At 41.7% G+C, this 24,063-nt stretch overlaps 1 protein-coding gene across 1 annotated transcript; it reads left to right on the forward strand.

Annotated features, from left to right (window-relative positions):
- The first annotated feature begins 1,211 nt into the window (after window positions 1-1,211).
- On the forward strand, window positions 1,212-22,278 carry LOC139286911 (UPF0606 protein KIAA1549). The gene is made up of 24 exons (XM_070907849.1): window positions 1,212-1,372; window positions 1,466-3,369; window positions 3,567-3,655; window positions 4,205-4,364; window positions 4,462-4,592; window positions 5,260-5,452; window positions 5,623-5,682; window positions 5,791-5,936; window positions 9,268-9,445; window positions 10,220-10,404; window positions 11,829-11,993; window positions 12,206-12,493; window positions 13,654-13,883; window positions 14,842-14,978; window positions 15,913-15,927; window positions 16,329-16,534; window positions 17,145-17,374; window positions 17,540-17,684; window positions 17,779-18,094; window positions 19,539-19,546; window positions 19,813-19,865; window positions 20,728-20,876; window positions 21,423-21,577; window positions 22,039-22,278. Exons 1-24 carry the CDS (start codon window positions 1,212-1,214, stop codon window positions 22,276-22,278), a joined length of 5,544 nt encoding a protein of 1,847 aa, XP_070763950.1.
- The last annotated feature ends 1,785 nt before the right edge of the window (window positions 22,279-24,063 follow it).

A 24,063-nucleotide genomic window follows, 5' to 3' on the forward strand; every position in this document is an offset into this window, starting at 1 on the left:
ATCACTCCAAAGTCAGGTACCATAAAATAGGATAGGAGATGTTCTCCCTAGAGTGCACGGGTAAAAAGCCCAGATCATTGAGGTGCTGAGCCAGAGCAACCACTCATTCAGTTTGGAACATAGGGTCATTGCATGCATGTCAGCATATTCTCGTAGTTCAAAACTACTGGCTATGTATTAGCCTGTGAGTGTTTCCTTACTCCCTCCTCTTATTGGCATTTTCCTCAGGATTAATGGTTCCATTTTGTAGGCACTTTAGCAAATGGGACAATAGTTAGACTAGTGATCAGGTCTAATGATTTTGCTCAGGAGTCAACAAGCACACACAAGCACAAAGTGAAGTGGTGCACTTTTTACACGTTGCAGGTACTTGTAATATACAGTATACTGAATAACTGGTGTTTTCTGGTAAACCAACCTCACTATTTCATAGATCTCAAATTCCATTTTTTATCAATACTTGCAGTTTACAAATCATCTGTCAATATAGTATTGATTTTATTTAATATAGGCCAAGGTCTCAAATTACACGCTAAACCCACCACAGCTTACAGATTCAATGAAGTGTCTCACTGTACTGTTTAGTCTATTTATCACTCTGTGACCTCGGCTCCAGGGGGGACCGGCCTTAGAATGACTCATTTCATGATTAATGGTAATCCTATAAAACGTCCTTGTGAGCAAACTAACTATGCCTCTAATGCAATGCCATTGTTGTTCATGTCCAGTTATACAACATAACATACAATAGTATGCATGCCTGTCTGCCATGCAAAGTCATGTTTGGTCTCATCCTGACTCTCTGTTGAACAATTTGGCCACTATTTTTGCTAAAAGTGATGAAATTACAGTTGATTGAATCTTGATATCAGGGTTGATATCAGATTACAAATTGACAGGTTATTGTGTTTACAAAAGCAACAACTTTATTGAAATCATTTGCATCCAGAGGTTGTGGATAAAAGAGATATTTAAACTCACTTTGAGTAATAATCAAGTTATGTTCCCTATATTGGTGTGTGAAATAAATCAGATTGAGTGTGTGAATGATAATAATCAGTAGAAGCAGTCTAATTTTAATTACAGTCTAGCCCTCATCCCTTTCCTTTGTTTGAAGTCAGCCATGAATATTTCTTTCATTCAATACTAAACTGAAGCATTCTCTTTGTTATTCTGCAGATCAGTCTCTGTTGGACTCCACACACCACCCCATGGGATTTCTTGGAGATGTTCCAAGTTCAACAGGGTCATCACCATCAGCCTTACCAGCCTCGCAATATACTGCCTTTGAGAGCCCAGACTCACCTGGTTCCCTGCCATCCATTTCTGAACCAAACCATGAAGTTAGGACGGCTGACATCACACATTTTCAGTCGGGACATGTTGCTTCTGAAAACTCCAAATCCTTCACAGCAAGTGACCTCCTTGCAGAGGAACCACATCCTCTTTCCTCTCCATCATTAAGCCCCTCCGAACCTGTATTGGGGTTTAGTCCACAATTTGAGACACTCGCTAAACTCTCCACAGACTGGAAGCTGGCCAGGCAATCTTCCTCTCTCTCTCCAACTCCTACAAGATCCCAGCTGCAGCCTCAGTCAAATAAGTCCATAACGTCATTAAGCCCCTCTGCTTTTACAAGGTCAACAACACCTCAGCTAGGTCTCAGTTCTGAGCAGAAAGAAACTTTCAGCAAGCGGCAGGATGGTGCATCAGAGCAAACACTGGCAATCATGACCTCACTTCCTGATCAGCCTCTTGAGCCCCCTAAACTGGCTCTCGCTGACTCTCCAACAGATGAATCTCATGGTAAAATCCTGGATGCGGACCAGCTGAGCCCCAGCAGTGCCCCCATGGAGGATAAAAGATCAGCACATGACATAAACATGCTACCCAACCCAGATCAGATTCTGGCCCCTGGCTACAATGTGCCTTTCATCGCCCCCCACCCTTCATCGCCTTCATCTGAACCCACTGAGGTCTCTCCAGAGGACTTCTACCCCACCAACACCATGGAATTTGATTGGGGATCTGGGGACTACTTGGAGACAATGTCATTCTTAAATGCAGATGGAGAGGACTACTCTCTGGTCACCAAGGTGCTCTCTGACTCTTATGATCTGGAGGACTATACAGAAAGCTATGACACATCCTTCCCTTCCAGAGTGGGCATATCCCCTTCGTCCCGGCATCCTCTTCATGTCTCACCTTCTCCCAGCCTCATGACAGCATACAGCATCATTGTTCCACTAAAATCCATTCATCCTTCCTCTCTTTCCACAACCACTCACTATACACTGGAACCTACTCCCACAGCTAACAGTGATATGGCCGACGCATCAGACATAGATTGGCTCGATACTTTCACAATTCAACCGACGGATGTCCTCTTACCTGACATGAACAGCTTGGAGTATTATACCACTCAGTTGACCAAGGACAACAACAGTTCAGACGCTGGAGCTGAACACAGAGGGAATGTTACCGTGGTGTCCATCAGTGCTACAGACATCACACCCACCAGCAGCTTCACCACTGACACCAAACTCACTGAGGATGAGTCCTCCAGTGATCTGTCAGGGTTTGAGCCTCATGACGAATCAACCACAGTAGTAACCACAGAGGAGAGTCCTCAGCTGGTTAATGCCTCTGGGCCTTTTCTGGATCCTTCCATAGTCCCAACCCACTTATTTGATCCCTCTTCTTCTGTCTGGGGTGGTCAAGTGTCCACCACAGATTGGTTGGCACCTACACTGACTCTTGGCCTGAACAGTAATACATTAACAGAAGTTATGCCACCCAGTGCCACGCCTTTGCTGCCAGATGATGTAGTGTCTCCCTCCTCTCTGACAGATGTCCATTGGTTTGTTACAGAATCATTCCCACAAAGTACCATACACACCACTCCTGTCTTAACTGCTACCATAGCCTTCTCCCCTGTTCCCACTGAACCTGCTGCCAACACCACTGCTGGCGTAACACAACTAACTTCCCAAGACTCTTACTTACTTACTTTTACAATTGAACAAACTAGCGATGTCACTTCAGTTTCAACTGAACCCACATCTAATGGCACTTTGGTCCCCCCAGTCGTGTTGGGTGATCAGGGGGTGACTGAAGATGGAGTTGACATCCCAGCCACAATGACCTTGATCCCAACCAGCAGTGAAGCTAATACAGTCTCTGCTGTACCCGCAACTACAACTGCCACCACTACTTCTCATCAAGTCACAACTAGAACTACTGCCACCACTGAAGCCTCAGCTAGTGTCAACATCATCTATACGACCAGTGGAAAGACCACAACTATATCTCCAACATCAAGACAGTACCTCTGCAACTTTGACAGGCCTGCTTATTTAGTAAAAATAGGTTAGTTTGACATTTAATTATGCTTTGTGTTATATTACAGCAAATTGTTATGTAATCAACATGTACTGTTGTACACTGGTGTATGAAATGTATGCAAATTGGGACTTAAAACTGTAATTTTAATTTGAAATATACATATATTAGATCTTTCTTATAATGGAATAAAACAATAACCATCCTTGTGTTTGCTTCTGAAGGTTTTCCTTCCGGGGCCACTGTTGGATATGCCAAATCTCAAGTGAGAGACATACTGAAAGGGGAGTTCAACAAGTCAGTGGAGCTGCAGGTAAATCTATCTCAACAGGGGTTAAGACATTTTATTAATTTTAAGGTGATAGCATGCATGATTTTAGTCTTCTTTTGGCAATTAAGAGACACATGTAATGACAACATAGGCACATTATGATGTAAAAGAGATCCTATTAGAATACAGTGATTCTGGAGTGGATGAACTGTTGTGTAGTGGCCCTCACATACAGTATATGTGTATCTCGGTTTTTATGTGTGTGTGTGTGTGTGTGTGTGTGTGTGTGTGTGTGTGTGTGTGTGTGTGTGTGTGTGTGTGCGTGTGTGTGTGCGTGTGTGTGTGTGTGTGTGTACATTACACGATATTACAGTGGTGCACATAAACCATGAAGGCCAGACCACTTCCCAAGTGTTTTATCAGTGGTTCTGTGATAAACTAACCACAGGAGTAGTCACATCAAGATCCACAAGACCCACAATGACCATTCAAAAACATCAGCTGATTATTTAACACAAGCCACTTAACTGTGAATAAATGACTCTAATGAGTGATTTGTCTTAGTCTGATATTCCTGCTTTGTCTGTGAAGGTTGTGGACCCCCCACCAAAGTTTGTGTTTCGGGTGGTGTCCGGTCCAGTTGTGTACACAGCCATATCTGTCATCAATGCCCTGCGAAGGTCTGGGCGCCGCTTTCTGTCTGTGTCTCCCAACTGGACAACACCAGACAGAAAATATCAAATCCACACAGGTAAATGACCTTTCACAAGCTGTCTTGTTGTCAACATTTGTGATCACCTTTTGATCACCACTTGATCTAAAACTTTCGTTGTCTTCCCTCCATGCAGTGCTGCAGTTTGTTCCCAGTCACATAGATGTGCGGTTCTGCAACTTCAGTGAGAGCATTGAGAGAGGTTTGACCATGGCATTTGCAGAAGTGCGTCGGCGCTCAAAGGAGTCAACCAACTTCACAGTGCATGTGAGTGGAACCAGAAGGCAGGGAAGCATGACTGCGATTGCTGCAGCAAAGGCTGACTTTGACTGGGATATTGCTTTGTAAACAGGAGCTAATCTGTTTAATCACAATTGTTGAGTCCGTCAAGCTCAGCTCATTCTTTACTATGTCACTGTGGACGCCACACCAATCTTCCTGTCCATCTCATTCTCCATCTTACCATCAGTCATCAACAAGACCCCAGGATACTTCACTTGAATACATGTACTTGGAGGAGTTCATGCTCTAGTTGTTGGGTATTAAAGAAGCTTACTGTTTGTTAATAAAAAGCTTATTTGGCTATGTGGTTGGTTGGCTTCAGTAGAGTTTTATGTAATCCTATTACACTGGTCTATATTATAGTCTTTTAGTTGGAATAAATGTAAGGATTAAATCAAGCATTTGTTGCTGCATGGAAATATTATTTATCAACAACCAGCAAACTTCCTCTGCCCACACTGCCCAATTTTGTGTTCTACTTTCCAGTGACTGAAGCCAGTGATTTTCAGATTGGGAACTTCATTGTAACTCTTTTAGAGACAAACAAGTTTTCCCAGAAACTGCATCACCAGCAAAATGGAAGAAGTTTTGTACATTATGTTGTGTAATGGTCTGTCCGCTGAACAGTGCATGTCTGTCTATTTGTGTTTAGATTGTAAACATCACCACAGCTGCTCCTAAGTATCAGGAACAACGGCTAGTGAGGCAGCCGGTGGACATCACCTTCACTGTGCGTGGTTCAAGGGGTTATCTGATGGGGTCAGATGTCAGCAATGCTCTGATAAAGCTCACAATGGTGGAATTCAGCTATTACATGGGCTTTCCTGTACTGCAGATTGCTGAGCGTGAGTACCGCAGAGTTGTCTCTCTATATTTTAGCTATTTCCATATACTCATATTTCACCTTTACTGTAATAGCTGGTGCTTTCTGAGTGTTTTCTAGTTCTGATCAACAACAATGAACTTCGGTTAAACCTTACTACGCTTATACATCATTTTGCACTTTTTGTAACAGCTTTCCATTATCCGGAGTTGAACACCAGCCAGTTGCTTCGCTCCTCCTGGGTCAGAACAGGTATAATGGTTTCAGTTCTTGGCATGGTGAAAAGCTGCTGCAACTACTTAAATTTGAGACCCGTTGTGCTGATACTCTGTATGTTTTTTCTGTTGTCTGTGTACATAGTGCTTCTGGGTGTACTGGACCAGAAAGTGGGCGAGCGGACCTTCCAAGCCAACATGGAGCGCCGGGTGGCCATGTTACTCGGGGAGGCAATGGGATTAGTCACACGTGTTAAGAGAGCCACCACTATAGGCAACAGCAGTGTTCAGGTACTGTATCTATGTATAGATTTATTCAAGTCTGCATTCAGTGATTGTATTCTCAGCTGCATAGCCTTTGGAGAAGATAATACAAACGGGGCAAAATCTATCAAACCTCACAAGAAATTTAAGTCATTTCATGTCAGGTTTTTTGGGTAGAAAAAGGCAACCAGGGTAGATAATTTCACTTGTATGAAATACTTGCAGAATTTGTTGCCTTAAGTTAAGTGACATTATCTTGAACCGTTCAGCTGCTGCTGTTGTCGTCTTTATTTCAACATATTGTCTGTTCTAAAATTTCTTAAATTAAGTGAAAGTAAATTAGAAAACAAGTCACCTTACAGTCACCTTTTTTTACCTTTTTTATAATAAATAAAAATGTTAAAACTCGATACAAAACTGTAAGTTATTGTAAGGCAGACATGGCAGTGTTTGTTCAAGATATGCTTATTGCAGTGCCTTTCTCTGGAAACAGTATAGAGTATGTAATAGAATTACTAGTTGAATTTCTTGTTTATTACACAACAAAACTTTCACAAGAAGTTTGTTAATGGATTACTCACTAAATCTTAAAAAAAGCTTCCTTCCTTGTACCATTTATATCATTATTCCCTGATGCAAGCTCTCTCTAACTACCTTGCCTGAGCACTGAGGCCTCATTATGTGAGCGTTGCAGTGTTTGTAACCACTGAAAGCCTTACTGCTTTACTAATCAGGCTCTAGCTTTTGTGGGTTCGCTCCGCACCTGCTCAGCTCATCTCAAAGGGGACAGGATAGGGCTCTGTCTCTATGGCAACAGCATCCCATTCAGCCCAGGGGCAAGCCACTCAAAGACCACAACCTCATGAGGCGTTGTTCTTTCTCCTCTTCCTCATTTCTCCAGTCCTGTTACTTGACGGAGCTGCTAAGAGCAGATCAATTATTAATTGTTTCTCTTCCTCTGTCTGTATCCTGCAGTTGGGATGATTAAGAGTGTGTCTCTGTTGTGGAGAGGGTAGACATTATGGAGGGAGAGATACAGAGACTGGTAGCTAAAAGATTCAGAAATCAGAGGTACAGGGAGAGCAAAACACTCGGATAAAAGAGACTTGTTATGGTAGACGAGAGATGCATATTTGATCTGACCTCATGAAGTCCGAGTGCATATGGTGGTCTTTAAACAGGGGGGCTGTCAGAGTGATAAATATCATCCTTGGCTGAGGAGCAGCCTCACTGTTTCTGACCTTTCTGCTTACTGCATGATCTCCATAAAACCCGGTGGACCATATTGGTGGTAAACCTGTAATGTCTGTCTCGGTGCTAAGATTAGATCTCTAATTTTAGGCTCTGGCATCCTTTCTGCCTTTCAAAATGACATTTTTCACAGTCACAAATATGAATATGTGTTATACATAGAAGCCTTATTATGTGCTTGTGTTCCTTCCAGCCTTGATAGGATACTGTCATTCGGGAGGCATCTTTGAGTGTCTGTTGGATATAATGAGAGAGAGATGATTCAGAGCGTCTGAACTTCAGAAGAATCCTTTGTCTCGCTCTTGCACACACACATATAAGACATATATCTCAAACAGATGCCCTAGACTCTCATGACAGAATCAGTGTGGTGTTGTCACCTATGAGAATACCTTATGAGTCTGCCTAGACAGATAAAAGAGGAGGTTGAATTGGGGTCGTGCAATAACACACACATTCACGCTGCCGTCTTTCCACTCTAATAACCATGCATGGACTGGATTAGACTTTGGATGAGGGAGCCTGCCCAGCCGTTTTTCTGTGTCAACCCAGGCATGACCTGCGCTTTACTCTTTCCAGTAATGCAGACAGCAGACTGCACTGTGCCTCAGGGCACCCAGAGGGAGACTGCACACACATATTAGCCAACATGCAGAAATATTTAAACAATGAATGGGAAAAAATGGGAACACACAAGTTTACATATGATGAGTTTGCTATTTTTATATATGTGTGTGTGTCAACATTTTTGTACAAGAATGGACAAAGGACTTGCAGCAATTACAAGTACAGCTACAACAGCCTCATGTTAAGTTAAAGAGGTGTACAATACATACAATACAATTAAGATATTTGACGTTATTTCTGAGCCTGAAGACAATAAGTGAATGTGCACTGCTATTAAAAAAAGTGGCAGATCAGAGAGAACCCTTGAATATGTAGTTTCACATGGATGTTTTATCAGGGGCTTGTAAAGCAAGTTTCAATCCAGCAAATGACAACGAAGGAGGCCACAGAGTTGGTGCCTGAATTTTAGTTTCTGCAGTCACAAAAACTCAAAAATGATTATCATTACAGGGTTCTATAGAAAAGGAGGTACCACACTCTCCATTAAAAAGCCATCTGTATTATTGAAATTTTGACACTTTGCTCATTAGAGCCTTCGTTAGACTTTCCATTTTAAATGTAGAGAGTGTAGTGCCTCATCTTTAATGGACCCTATGTTCATTTTTGGAAGCACTTCTTTTCCAGTTGCTTGAGCACTGTCTATTAGCCACAAATGTTACAGCAGGAAAACATTTACAGATGAGAGTATCAAAATTAAAACACGTCACACAACTAATGTTAATTTTGATGGACTTGAATTGAAGCTCACTCTAGCCTGCACCTCGCTGTGTGTGTGTGTGTGTGTGTGTAAATCATCATTCATCAACAGAGATACAAAGACCTTTTAACAAGATGATTGCTAAAAACCACAAAACTGAGGATTCCAAGCCTGCAAATATTTTTTTTTATTCAATGTCTTTCAGCCTTTTTCCTTCATCTGGACATGTTTATATTTGGAAAAAGACAAAATGCTATGTTGTCTGCCAACTGTTAAAAAGAATGGTGGACAGTACCGGCAGTCATCTCTTAGTAGTCGTTAGGCCTGGTGATTGCTCTATGTAATTGTATGACAGCCAAGGAATATAGGGCCCTGGCATCCTTTCCACATACAAGACAATGTGTCCTGTGGAACAAGGAATGTTTCCACATTATTCCAACATACTAATGCCCTTGAACACATGGCTAAACAAACTGAAGAGTCTAGGATGCAGTCAAAATCTCCCACAATCTCCAATTGCCAGATTCAAACTTCCTGAACTTTTATGGAAACAGATTACTACCTCTTTTATCACTTCAAAAATATTTATAAAACAAACAAGTCAAGACTTGGATAACAGTATTCAGAGGTGGATTAAAGTTGCTCTGATGACAAAGGGCAGCCTTATATCCTGTTAGGTACTGGATAAGTGTTTTATATCTGCATGAACTTTTATACCACATGATTTCATGCGAATGATTGGACAAATACATATTGTACCTTTCTGTTTTTCCCCCCTCCCAGGTTGTAAGTTCGAGCCGGTTGGTGGGTGTGGACCATCCCTTGGAAATAGTGTATTTTGTGGAGGGCCCCAGTGGTCAGAGGATGCTTGCAGATCAAGCAGCCAACCTACTCAATAGCCTGGACGTTCAAAGAGCGGCCATCGTCTTGGGATATCGTGTCCAGGGCATTTTGGCACAGCGTGAGTACCTCTTACATAGTAGATAACTAACATTCAAGGGCAGCAAAGCGATGAACATGATGTGTAGTGTTTTGTTTACCTGTGGATATAGGCAAGAAAGAAGGGACTTACCTATATGTGAATAATTATTTTATTCTTATTGTAGTTATGGTTACCATTGTTGTTTTGTTGGTATATGACTTGAAATACAGTACATTTTGTTATGTGAATTGCACAGTTCAAGGTAACTTTTCATGGTCTAATTGCACTTCACTGAGTAGAGCTGTTGAAGGTGTTGGAACAGAGCAATGCAGAAAAAAAACGACACAATTTTAGGAAAATTGTTCACAAGCTCCTAATAAGACATAAAAAAGGATACAAGCTGGCTGCTGGCTCCAAGTGTTCCTTTGTATGTTTATAGTAACATTTGAGCTAATTACCTCTCCTTGTACACACTGTACCAAAAGCCTGTCTTCCTCATTAAGAATCTAAACAAGGGATGAAGGCCTAATGAGAGCCCCTCAAGGGAGTTCTGTCTCTGTGCTGACTGTGTTCTCTTTCGGTACTTTCCCAGGGGATGAAATGAGTGTTAATTAAAACTAATGAAGGTCTGCATTGAAGATTACAGCAGTGAGACAAGAGCCAGCACTCCAACGATACTGCATGTTTAGCTTTGCATTCTCAATGTGTTTGTGAACAGGGAATAAAAGGATATGCTTGAAATATTGAACTGCATACACAAATGAAATGACTCAATATGCTCTCTTGTCTCTCTCTCAATGTCATTGTCTATAGCTGTAGAGAAGGTGGCGACCTCGCCCTCTGACGCTGAGAACAACAACATGTGGATCGTCATTGGGGTGGTGATCCCGCTCCTCGTGGTCATCGTCATCATTTCCATCCTGTACTGGAAACTGTGTCGAACAGACAAGCTGGAGTTCCAGCCAGATGCCATGACCTCCATCCAGCAGAGACAGAAGGTAGAGTCCGATCAGTGTCATACAGTGTCTGACTGAAATGACACATTTGAAATATGTAAGTTGACACTAATTGGCACCACAGCCACTATTGTAACATCCGCCATCAAGAAGAAAACAATATTTCAGTAGGTTTCATTATATTACATTATTTCACATTACTGTGTTCTGCACAGAAAGGTTCAAGGCAACTGATGTGGAAAGCCAGAAAGATGAGACCACTTTTAAATCCAAATGAACTGCTAACTAATTAGGTGTATCTGTCATTGCCATGAATGTGCTGGAGGACTGCGCAAAATCTGGACTTCATCATTTCTTCTTTTAGATTAAATTAGTAAAACTTTAATGATCCCAGTGGAGAGATTTATTAGAGGACACGAACTGGATTAGAATCCTTAATGCAGCTAGAACATGAAATGTGACTTGGCTGCTCTTCTATTTTATTTAAAACTGTTTTGATGCTTCCTTACATACTCTTTTGCTTAAAACACCAACAACCCTGCCCTTCAGTTCCCCTTTGTCTCATTTCATTTTCAGTTTGCGACAATTGAAAAGCTTCTCCTTCCATTTTGCCTTCACTTGAAATAGAGATAATGCCATTTGGCTGCGCTGAGGCTATTTCCTGTCTCAGTATCGCCTCTCTCTTACTTTAAAGCACATGTGCCTTTTGCCCTGAAGTTAATTGACAGGAGAGAAAGTTCTTCTGCTCTTTGAGGTCCCTCATACTATACGTATTGATGAACAAAATATTTTAAAACAATAATGAAATGACAGGCTGTATAGTCACATCAGTTCACTTTGAGAGAAGCAGGGTCAACTTCATCAGAGAAAAAAAGGGGGGAAAAAAGGGAATTTTCTGTGTTTGAATTTGCTATTACTATTAGTACTATACATTTGACACACAGTATACTGCTTAGTAGTGCTAATGTATTGTCATACTTGAAAGCAATACCAATGACTTGAAAAGCCCAGCTGTCATGCAATGTTTTGGTATTTTTTGTTTTGTTTTTGCACATGACATGTAGGACTAATGCACTGGCATGTGGCATTTCGACTGTGCTGTACTTACCAACAATAATACCAGGGAGCTGCACCTGCAGTGCTATTTCTCAGCTGCCGCTTCACAGTCAGCGACTCTTTCATCATTTAGTCAGATGTTGCTGACACAGGAATACCCCTCCAATACATTCCTAAAATAAATATTTTTAGCATGTTGTTGCAGGCTTTTGTTTTTTTTTCAGCTTCCTGACTTACTGGTGGATCTTTCTGTCTGTGTCTGTCTTTCATTTCCCTGAGCTGTGCTGTGAACTAAACCCTCCACACTGGGTTAATGCAATGAATCTAATGTGCAGAAGTAACTATCACTTAGCCTGCCCTCTCTGCTTAACACAATCATCTGTCACTTAACCCCACTCCCCCTCTCTCAGTCCACTACCTCATTCAGAGAATCAAGGACCTCTCTTCACCAGACACTCCCTCCAGCTAAGAAGGATATAGAATTTAGTGAGGTGGAGTATGAGGAGGAAGAAGAAGAGGAGTATGAAGAAGAAGAGGAGGAAGAGGAGGAGGAGAAGGAGGTTAAAAGAGGGAAGGTACAGAGCAGTGTCTGGTGTTTCTAGATGTAGAAGAGACCTAGTTTATGTGCGTGTTTGCTGTCTGAATAGTAGTTGTTCCTATCTTGCACAGTTATATAAGAACAACACCCTAGTCAATAGTTAATAGTTCAGCTTTTGAGTTTATGTCAGATACAGAAACAATAGCATCACTCAAAGTATTTATGCTATTCACCATTGCTTCTGCTTAGAGACCAGTAGCTCTTCCCAAGAGCAAACAGAGTTTGAGCAGTGAGGAGGAAGAAGAAGAAGAGGAGGAAGAAGAAGAAGAAGAGGAGGAAGAGGAAGAAGAAGAAGAGGAAGAAGAGGAGGAGGATGACGAGGACAAAGATGAGGAAAAGTTAAACTTAAAAAAGAAAGGAATTAAACCAGAAGAGCAAAGGAGACAAGAGAGCAAAGCAATTACAATGAAAACAGGGGAGATGAAGAAAGAAGACAAGATGAAAGTGTTAACTAAAGGAAGGAGAGCAAATGAGGAGGTATATTGTTCAGTAGCCATAAGGACTAGTGCTTGTTTTTGTTAATAGACATTTAGGATCCTGCTTTACACGGTTGTGATGTCCAGATACAGAAATCCAGTATTTCACATTATGGTGGATTTCACTGTGGACCGTAGTATTGGTGTGTTTATAGTCTTTAGATCCTAATGAAAATATAATATCACTGTGTTGTGAAGTAGTAGACGTCATTTTGCATGTATCAACTGTTTATTGTGATTCCCCAATTTACCATTAGACCGGGCTAAGTAGTAATTAGTGAGTATAATGTCTGGGATATATCATTAGCTGTATGTTTTCTTTCATTCAGTCTCCGTGTTGATTATAATGAAACAGCGTTTACTTTTCAGCTTTTTGAATGCTTTCCCTTTCAAAGACTGGCCTTGTTTATGTGCCGTGGAGAGCAGCACACACACAAACATATACATACACACACTCTCGCTCTCTCTTTGGATTAGCAGTTTTGTACTGGCAAGCAACACACTGGATTAGCAGTTTTATACCAACAAGCCTCTTCTAAGCCAGACATTTTGCATCAGTAAACCCAGTGAGTGTGCGTATGATTCAGAGAATTACCTGGAACATGTCATGTCACTCTTCTCTTCTCTTGTATACACATTTCAGTGTCATAGGGCCAAAGTTTCACAAAGCTGCAAGCACACACACTGAGGTCTGACATCCTGTGTTTACTTCTTTGCTGTTGGAAAGACTCGAGGGCTTTACACTCAAATAGTCTCACTGCTTCCATCTTCAGCCTCCGTATCCCACCACCTCAAAGCAAAGAAAGCAGCTCAATGTTTCCCCACATCTTTCCCTGTCCCTCTTTCTCTTTATTCATTCATGTCTGTCTGAGTCTTTCTCCGTCAGTCATTCAGTCACTGTCTGAACTCGCTGCATATTTGCCACCGTGGTTTAAACTATAGATTGAAGTCATTATGCAACAATGTCATATTCAAATATGATTCCACTTAAAGACAATTAACATTACATGTCTCTGTCATTAAGTAAATATTCACAGTATTGTAAATATTTATCTGACCTCTGTAATGTCTGCCATATGTCTTTCCACCTTTCTTTCCATTCCTTATTTCCTTAAACTTTGTATTCCTCCTCTCTTCCCTTTCTTCTGCCTCTGTCCTCAGTTGCAGGCTCCCAGTGTGAAAGGCTTTGACTTTGCCAAGCTGCACCTTGGCCAGCAGAGTAAGGATGATGTCATGGTGATTCAGGAGTCTGTCCCGCCCGGGCCTGGCCCTGGACCCTTGCCCATGTCCATTAAAGATGGCTTCAGTCCATCTGAGAACGGGGAGATCCCCACTCCCATGTCCAAAACCTCCTCAACGAAGGCGTCCCGCAGCGGTCGAAGGCGAGAAAGGTCAATGCTCCTTCATAGTACAGGGCAAGAGCCTGAAAACTGTTAATGATGAGTTCAAATAAAGAAGACAAAATGAGAACATTACATCAGGTTATGTCTATATAGGTCATGCTGTTATAGGTTACATAACAAAAAGACAGCATCAAAAAGAGGGTCTGAATTAGCACTACCAGTTCATTTTAGACTAGTGTTTTACTCAGTGATGGTCAAGAGGTCATGATTAGTTTTTCTATTCCTTTATCCAGCACCTGGTCAAAACCCTCACTGTTTACTCACGTTTGGTTTGAATCCTCTACTTGATACAGATATTAAGATATTTATATATTGTAGCTTGTTTTTTACCCCATCACTCAGCTCACTTGGGACAGTCAGTCAACCAGATGAAAAACTTTTGACAGATCCTCAGATCAATTATTTATGCACTAGACAGTGAGGGATCTTCCTCCAGTCTTGCATTCTGTCCGTTTGTCTGTATCACTTATATTAAGTTATGATAACATACACATGCTATATTTACTAGTTTCAAGAATTACATTTAATCATAGCTGGGTTTCAAATAGGTATTTTCAGTTTTTCTTTGTAATAATGTATTTAGAAGAATTTGTGTACCATTGCCAACATCTCCCAGATCACTATAGACATATGACATCAAAACATTAGTAAAGCAATTAGTGCTTAATGCATTTACTAACTTCACTAATATAGTCCATTTCAGTGTGGGGTCGACAGTGGTTGTTTCTCCTCACTTGATAGCTGGCAAGGACAAATTGTTATTTTGATCATTCTGTCAGTGGAAATATTTTAATGCATTTAAATCACATGATCATTTCTTTGAAGAATCCCCCCAGTTTTTACCTTTCTGGAAAAGCACTGTTTTTCGTTCATGCATGACATTTCAGCATGTTAGTGTGTTCTTGGACTTGTATTATTCATGTGTGTGTGTGTGTTCTCTGGGTAGGATCTCGCCGTCAGACGGTGACTCTGTGGTAAGTGACCATTCCAGTGAGCGGGAATCAACTGAGGAGAACCTGAGAGCCCACGCCACACCCAGCGACGGCAAGCAGACCCGTAAGGTCCCCATCAATGTTTTAAATGGCAAGTGGCAACACTCACATCACTCTTCCAAACACAGAGAGCGAATACGAAAGGGGGGAGGGGAAGGAGATGAGACTGAAGGGATTGGGCAGACATAAAGAGATAAAGAGGGAGCAACTCAAGCTGGCATGATTTGATTGACAAGGGGGACAGATTGAGGGCAGGGGAGATAGTGAAGTGGTGAAAAAAAAACAGACAAAGCAGAGAAAGACTGAGGAAAAGTACAGCACCAACCCAAGCAGTGACATAAAGATTACAGAGGGGAACAGTGGGGGTAAAAGAAACACCTGGTAGGAACTCTATTCAGTGGTCAAAAGAAGTACAGACAGAAGAGAGAGACGAGAGAGAAGGGAATGGGGGGGGGGGGTAGTTGAAGTTACTCTATCTGACAGCTTGTTGATAGATTCAAGCCTGCAATGCCACTCAGTGACTATGTGCTGGAGCCAGAGTCAGTCAGGCACACAGACTACAGCCTGACTCACCCACAGAGGAATGGGCTTTGTTTTGTTATTGATAAATCTCTGCCTGGGACTGTATATGCTCGGCCACAATGTTTATAAGTAGTTGTAAATAAGACACACTCAGTATTATTTAATGTAGCATCTTTCTCTGTTTTGATCTGTGTGTTTTCTGCTCATCAGAAGCAGCTCCTTCCTTTCTTTTCTCTGATTAATAAACTTCACATGAGCAGACGAGAAGCTTTTATCAACTGTGGAAATGTATCCTCCCAGATGACTCTCTTTTTGCTTCTCCCCTTTATTTTTCTTTTCATTTCTAAACGTTACAATAGCACTCATGGTGGCCAGACCTCAATTCACTAGGCTTTTGTTTAAATTTTATTGTCAACATACAGTAACCACTTCTATCTTAGGTGCATTTATTTGATCTCCTTCACCTCAATAAAACTCTTTTTCCTTTCTATTGCGTTTTGCAGGCAAGAATAGAATTGGTAAGAGTTTGTCCTCTTTCCGTCTGTGTCTCTATAGACCTCAGGCTTGACCTCCAGCAGCTGTGTCTGTGTGCTGTCTGTTTGTTTCTGTGGTAGTTTTGTGCTCTGCTTTTTCTCACCATCCATCACTGCTTGCTGAGCTGTCAGTCACAGCGTAGAGACAATCAACCTCACAAACAAAGTTGTTCATTTCATGTCACCACCGGAATCATTTACTCCACACTTTAGTCATATTTCAAATGTAGTCCTGTCAATTAAATACAATGGTAGAAGTTTTGTAGAGATCCTTGCGCAGTGCTCTGTCCCCTAGTTTAAGTCAACATTAGCATTTAGACTTGCAGTGACTGACTGAGTCTGTGCTGACTGAGTTATGACCTCTGTTTATATACTTCCTTCCTCAGGTCCTCCTCCTATGAATGGTACAAACGAGCAGCTGTCCTCAGCCTCGATCTTTGAGCACGTCGATCGGATGTCTCGTGCCACAGATGCAAGCAGGAGACTCCCCAACAAAGTCCAGCTTATCGCCATGCAGCCCATGCCTGTCCCACCGCTGCACAGCCCACCCATCAACAGCAAACTGTCTGACACCAACCAAATCAACAAAGAGGTTTGCTCTTCTGACTGCTTGGCAAAAACTGATCTTTTTTTCAGCAAATAAATGAATCTAAAAGTATAAACATTTTATTGTTTTCTAAGATATGAAAGACAAGAATGTTTTTGAGTCATGTGACTTTTTATCGATAATGGCGGAGTGTGACACTTGTTGCTAGAAAATTCAATCAAACTAGTGCAACCACAATGGAAAAAGGCATAAAAATTGGTTTGGATTAAAAAAGTGATTCATTTACTTGTTCAACCTTACTTGTGAAAACATGCACTGTGAATTTTCTCCCAAAGGACAGGCAACACTCATCTGCTCCTGTAAAATGTTCTTTTTTATTACATGAGAAAATTACAACATTTCAAGCCCAAATTGGCTCTTTGTCAGATACAGAGGTATCAAAGACTTCAATTATTTTTATCAGCGTAATAAAGAATACCTAATAGGAACAGATGACAGCGTTGCAAGTCCTTTGGAAGATATGATTCACTAATTTACTAGTTTAAATATTTATAAAATTATGTATTCTCTGATGCTGCTGTAGTTCTTGTGATTTGTCCACACTAATCAGTGCATATTTTAAGGCTGACATTTAATGAGGTGATTTTCTCCTCAGATCCAGGTGGCATTGAGGCACAAGTCAGAGATTGAGCACCATCGTAACAAGATACGTCTGCGTGCCAAGAGGAAGGGCCACTACGACTTCCCCGCCATGGATGACGTGACGAGTGGCCTCGGAGATGCGAAGGACCAGGATCGCATCTATCAGAAAGCACAGATACAGATCGACAAGATCCTGGACCCAGATGCCCAGATGTCCTCCATCCTCATGGGATCCAAGAAAAGGTTAGGGCTCATGTTTTAAGTCATTGTACTTGTTTGGTTTGGTGGTGGACAAGTTGATTTGTGTATATGGGTGTGCAGGGCTGACTACATTTTTCTGGCCTGTCTTGAAGTAAATAAAAAATACTCATGAATAGATTAATTTACGTTTCTCCTATTTTTTTTCAGTGGTCGAGGGAGACGCTCTCCCAAACAGAGGATGAAGGAGCAGCTGAATGGAGGCATGATGGAAGCAGACAAAGACCACCTCATCAGTGAAGACAGTGATGCTGCGTACAGAAAGTGTCCTGGAGTCAACAATGTGGCCTACGTAGTGAGTAGTACAGGAGAATCATTATACAATCTTCCACATACTGTATAACCTCTACGTCTCTTAATTGTGTGTACGTATGTTGTGTTTATTCCAGTCAGACCCTGACCAAGGCCCAGGATCCCCTCACAGGAGTCCCTCCCCCACCGATGACGTCTTCCTGGGTCCCGCTTCCTCTCCTCCAGGCCATGCCCCTCCCCCACCCCCCTACATGCCACCACAGCCATCTATTGAGGAGGCGCGGCAGCAGATGCACTCCCTGCTGGACGATGCCTTTGCCCTAGTGTCGCCCACCTCTCAGGGTAGCACCGCAGGGATCACTCTCCCAGGGGTCAACACCAACCCTTCTTGCTCCAGCCCTCCAGGCCGTGGCCCCAGACCTTGGGGTCCTTCCTATCAAGCTCTTGGTGTAAGTAGCCATCCCTGGCGCTTACATCTACAGGATACTTTTTATAAAGCATTAACCATTCAGTCAACATCAAATCATACTGCTTTTGTGTTGCACTGAACACAATTATGTGTTAGCATCAAATGATTCTCCATGGCATCTAAGCGTTTAAGATCCTGTAAACTGTATTCTAGTCATCAATCTGTTAATTTCACTAATCTGGGGGCAGATTAAGAGAAATAGGCTACCTGTTTAAATTTGTAAAAGCAGAACAACAAAACCGTAAACAGACACGTGTACAATCCTTTGTATTCACTATCTCCTCCCTTTCTCAAGGTTTTTTCCGCTCATTCACAGCATGAAGCCTATAGCTTCAAGTTTAATCGTGTCCTCTTAGCAAACTAATCAGTTAAGTATTCCTCCATCTGTCGCCCCGATGGAGCTGCGACCTTCCAACCCCTGTCAGCTATCTTCAACTCTAAGACTCTACAGTAATATGCCCAGCCTATGCTTGCTCGGCATTAGCTCCTGTCAGTGTAGGCTGGTTTCAAGGAAGGTACAGTCATATAACTGCTCTGAAGGCGACTGGAATAACAATCTCAGTGTTTGCTTTTGTATTTGTGTTTTTATTCAGGCTATTTATTGAAGAGAGGTCTGTGCAAAGCAGCACAATACAAAGGCCAGTTTATGCAGTGCTGCAGTTTGTTCACACATTAAACTTTGAGTTAGTAATACTGTGCATGTGCGATACACTGTTCGTAGTGGTTCATGTTATGGGTGGACCTGCCAAGAGACAAAGTGAAAGTTATCTATAGCGTATCCCCTCCTTTGAAATTCCTACTGAAGTTTAGAGCTGAGCTAAAATTAAGTTTAAGGTTTTCAGTGCCCATGGCCATTATATGTGAAAAAAAAAGTTATGAGTTGGCAGAGCTTTATATTAGCGGTACAGGAAGCTGTAAAGATTTTTGCCCATGAAATCACTCAGATTAGGTTAGCAGTGAGGCCTATGCTGTCACCGTTGACTGTTTTAAAAAATGTCCAGTAGTTTGCAGATGCAACCATGCATTCCACCCTCTCAATGGAAAAATGAAGTACTGTATAGTATTTCATGGTAATGTTGTTTTAAGATACTAAAACTAAACATATTCCTATCTTGACTTTAAACTTAATTATCACTATGGTAATTGTACTTCTCACTTACATTCTTAAAATTCATAATGCATAAATGCATTTTACAGCTATCGACATACATTAATCACTACTCTGTCCCTTATAGTCCAGCACTGGTGTTCACCCCAGGTGACAAATATAGAGAGAGACTTAACAGTGGGCAGCGGAGCCATAAAAAGTTATTTGCTGGTTCTGCTTTTGAGGGTTCAGTGCTTTAATATGCTGTAAAAGGTCAACTGTAAAGAAAGAAGGATATCCAACAAAACCATGCTTGGTAAAAACAACACTGTTTACTCCAGTACATGGAGTGAGCCCCGAATACACTGTACATAGCAATAGGCGCAGTACTGCTTTGCTTTTATAAGAAATATCAACATCGACTGACCTTTACATTAATTGCGATATTTGTTTCTGCTAGAACTGGATACAGTATGAAAGCTGAGATATATACAATTTTTGAATATTTCATAAGCCACAAATACGGTCACGTACTGTAGTTTAGCTGCCCTTTTTCAGCCTTTGTCATTACTGTTGTTGCTGACTTTCTGAGCACTGTCTGTCTGTCTTCCTCAGAGGTTCACTGAGCTGGGCATGTCCCCCCCTGCTGTCCAAGGCCTGATACCAAGGTTTGTAGAGTAGTCCATGAAAATTGAATATTCATGTATAAATTAATAAATAATTTCCTTATTTGACGTTCACTTCTTCCTACGCTAAAATGATTTCTTATTGATCAGTACAGCCTGATTTTCCTTCACTTTAGTAGGCATGTTTTCCTTTAGGTGCATCCAGTGAATTGGGCCTCATGAATAATGAAAGAGGAGTCATCTTTATTTTATTGGTTTAATGGATCAGGTCCAAGCAGTGGTCTCCTAACTGCCTCTAAAAAGACCAAGGCACCCATCCACATTCACACATTCATATCATAACACAGATACACTCACTGTGCAGGCGCAGCACCAACAATTTAAGTTCATTTTCTAGAAAGCAGAGCAGCCAAAGAAAACCCAACTGATGTATTTGTGGTCAACAACTCACTGGAAATGTGAACACAGTGGAACTAAAGTATCATCGGCAGCTGTCAGCCACTTGTGCTATACTAAGTTATATCTTCTACCACATACAGTAGAATCAGGGTGACCGATGGCCCTGTTGTTAGCACAGTCATGCATGTAAACACCCACACAAATGCACACACTGTCCAATAGGTCTGTCCTCTCATATGTATGCAGCACTGAACAATATCAGTTCAGCGAGTTTTTTTTAAGTTTAATTTGTTTGCTTAAGCATAAAGTAGGTGAAAACTTCTGTACCTCATGTAACTGCAGATGTCCACATTGTCACTGCTTTTATAGAATAGCTGGATAGCTCCATTGATACGACAGCGTAGAGACTGCAACAGAGAAGAATTCTATAAGAATTCTATTTTTACTTTACATTTTTCATTAAATCACAATTAAGTGAATGAAAATGCATTTCTCTGTGTTTCAGGCAGGGCCTTGGCTCGAGCTACCTGCCACCAGGAGAAACAGCAGGGCAATGTGAGCAGCTCCAGCCAGACAGCCTGTACTCCAGCAGGGGCCTCTACGCTGACGAGCTGCCCTCATCTGCCAGACCGCGACCAGTAGGGGGAACCACAGGTACAAGTGGAAACTGCACACATGCAGGCAAACAGCCATAAACTTGTTTACATGTTGGATTCAGATGTTGCACTGACCTGCAAAAAAGCCCATATGTCTTAAACTCATTTCCACTTCGAAACTTTTTTATGGGAAAAGACAAGTGCACGCCTCTTACGATTTAACACTTGAAGGTTGCTAAACTTATTTATGTGTGTTTATCTGTGGACACAATTTATTTTAAATCACTTCTGGATGTGGGCCACAGCGCTGTTCCTTAATACAGACACACACCTCTGACCCATAAACCTGTCAAACTGAAAGAGCCTTGTCTGTCCCTTAAATTATTAAAGGAGCTGGCGTGATGCTGCTGCCATCATGTGACTTACACTAATAGAAATGGATTCTGGCATTTATCATATAGAGCACAGCACAGAGGAGACAGAGTGCTTTTCAGACTGCAGTGATTGCATCAAAGTGTGTTAAAGGTGCTGCTGAGGATTGAGTGTCAGGTCCTGTAGCTCTGATGTGATGTGTATGTGTATGTGTGTGTGTGTGTGTGTGTAGGCGCCCAGCTCCATCATCTTACACAGGTGGGATTGTCCAGCAGGCTGAATGGTTACCCAGCAGGGGTCAGGGCAGCTCCAGGCCAGAATGGAGGCATTGGCTGGAACCACTACCAAGATGACAATTTCTCCAGGGCTGAGCCTGAAAAAGATGCAGTGAGTGAATCACAGATTTGATTTTGTTAAGACCAAGGTCTTCTATGAAATATGAAATAGTCAAATTTATCTTGTGTTTCATTTCATGTTTTGTCTTTTGAGACCAAAAATGAACTAGAGACTGGAGACAGCGGAAAGCATTAAGAGACAGACTTGAAACCAAATAGTCAGTTTTGATTTAGATTTTTTCTTATATATAGAATATACATAAGAAAAATATTATATATAGGTAATATAGAATAATGGCAGCCATATCCTACAAGCTCTCTTAGTTTTTTATGGATATACAATTTTAGTTTTCTTATAGTTCTATGCTACTCTCTTCTAGTTCTCTCTTCTCTCCCACTCTCTAGTTCTGTCACTTGATATTCTTTTTACATTTTTCTTCTTTTATCTTCTAAAATATTTCCCTCCTCCTCTCCCTCTTTCTCCTTCTGTTTTCCCTTTCTTCCTGCCTTCAGTTCCTGGACTGTCCTGACTACTCGTCCTCCTCTATCTTCCAGACGCCCAGAAGTGGCATCAGGGAGCCTTCGGCACCCCCTGCCCACCTAGACATCCCGGGGGTGGGCTATCTGTCAGCCCCGCCACCCCTGGATACATCTCCTCCTACCCACTCCTCTGCCTCCCTGATCAAGGCCATCAGGGAGGAGCTATTGCGTCTCTCCCAGAAACAGGCGGCTGTGCCCAGCTACCACAGCTGAAGCCCCGGCCTCCAGCCTGTAGCTCTAACCAGTCATGCCACTGACCCTGCCTGCCTGCTTTGCCTAATCTGACAATACTTCCCATGGAAGTCCCCGAGGGTGTACAGCAGAGAGATAGTCCTGCTAAACTGAAGTGAAGAGGTGGCTGGTGGAGATTTCTACCTGAACGACAGGATGGTTGACACAGCTCCTAGACTATTCAGAGTAAAGAATCAGATCAACTGCAGTATGTCAAATCAGAGACAGTGTAATGAAATGAAGAGCAATATGAACAGTATATGCTGGACCTTTTAAAGATGAGATGACATGACATGTCTGGACTGCCCGTGTGTCTGTCCTGCACTTCATCGTGGATCAGGGAAGGATCATGCCAAGTTCTGGCCACTGTGGATCCACATTCTGGACTTATTTTGAGATTTTGCTGCATTTCTTCTTCGGACTCAGTATTCTGTGTCGTGGTTTCATTCTCATGCTGCCTTCACTAAACAGACCCCCCCCCCCCCCCCCCCCAAGACACATGTAATTTTAAGAAATGTCTTTTTTTTATATTACATTACTTAAACTACCATACAGGTATTTCTTGCTTTCCGATGCAGGCCCTTAACCTCTTTATCACCATCAGGTGCTACTCCAATGTTTTCTGCCATGATGAGCCATGCTATGCCTTGACACTGTGATGTAGTTCACCCGACCCAATCTGCTGTACGAGCCTACAGTGAGGTCATAGTTCACAGCCAGCGAGCCAGTTCAGACAGTAGGCACTAAGGGGCACCCATAGAGACTAATAACACTCATAATGAACACTACCTGTTCTTTACGTACTTACTGCAGTAGCACATAGTCAGCCTGAGTGGATATATTTTGACCTCTTGGCTTACAGTACATACTTGCTTTTTTTTGTGGACAACTATCATTCACGTCCTGTGTTTTTATTTGTTTAGTAGCTAACAGAGGGCTAGACAAACATGACAAAATGGCCTTGAAATCACATTAATCTTCAAACTGACGTCAGAGCCTGGTGTTAGAGGTACAGGCACAAAAGTGTCATAAATAATGAACGAAGAATTTCAGTATGTACTTGACAATTAGGGTGTAATGTATGTCCTCAGTGTTTGGTTGTAATTTGATGTACTGTATGCAGACTACTTGGCACAGCTCAGGTCATTCAAAAAGAGATTTCTTTTGCGGACAAATCAGTGTTAAGACAGTTAAATAGGTCATGTGGAAGAACTGTTGAGGGAAAGTCATAGGTTTGTTTAATCTTTAACCTGTATTGACTATGTACTGAACCACCATCTCTGTTTCGTGCAGTATTCAAAGTTTGCTTTGCCTTTTTTGTTAGCACAGGAAGGGAAAAAAAGTGTACTGTATTTGTTGTTTATGGTTTCCTTCAACCAGTCATGTTTATGTGCTTTTTAAGTCTTTGCCTCACGTAATTTTGTTTACCTGAAACGTCTCTTAGTCATCGTGCTGGTTGGAAATCATTCTAGGTTACCTTTTTCCCCCCTTCCCCACACATGCTGTTTTGGGACCTGAATAATATTTTATTTAAATGAAATAAAAGAGAAAATTATGGATTTTGAAAGCAGGGCTTGAAAATATCTTTTGGAGTGTGTACCAGTATTATGTGGTGGATTAGAAATCTTCCCTACACAAGACGCATGGCAGTGAGTTGAAACATGCTCCAGATGTTAGCAGAGCGTCCTCTGCATCCTTTGTTGTTTGCAATGTGATGTGCCTTTTGGACTCACCTGAACAGATTAAGTACTTGGAACGACAGGAGTT

The sequence above is a fragment of the Enoplosus armatus genome, chromosome 6 (genome assembly GCF_043641665.1).
Source record: "Enoplosus armatus isolate fEnoArm2 chromosome 6, fEnoArm2.hap1, whole genome shotgun sequence".
In the NCBI taxonomy this organism is placed as follows: Eukaryota; Metazoa; Chordata; class Actinopteri; order Centrarchiformes; family Enoplosidae; genus Enoplosus; species Enoplosus armatus.

Excerpts from the sequence above, each read along its gene's own strand:
- LOC139286911 (XM_070907849.1), top strand. The coding sequence starts at position 1,212 with ATGGGATTTCTTGGAGATGTTCCAAGTTCAACAGGGTCATCACCATCA. Across the intron at positions 1,373-1,465 it reads GCTGACATCACACATTTTCA|CCCCTCCGAACCTGTATTGG; the intron begins GTCGGGACATGT and ends TCCATCATTAAG. Across the intron at positions 5,453-5,622 it reads TGTACTGCAGATTGCTGAGC|CTTTCCATTATCCGGAGTTG; the intron begins GTGAGTACCGCA and ends TTTTTGTAACAG.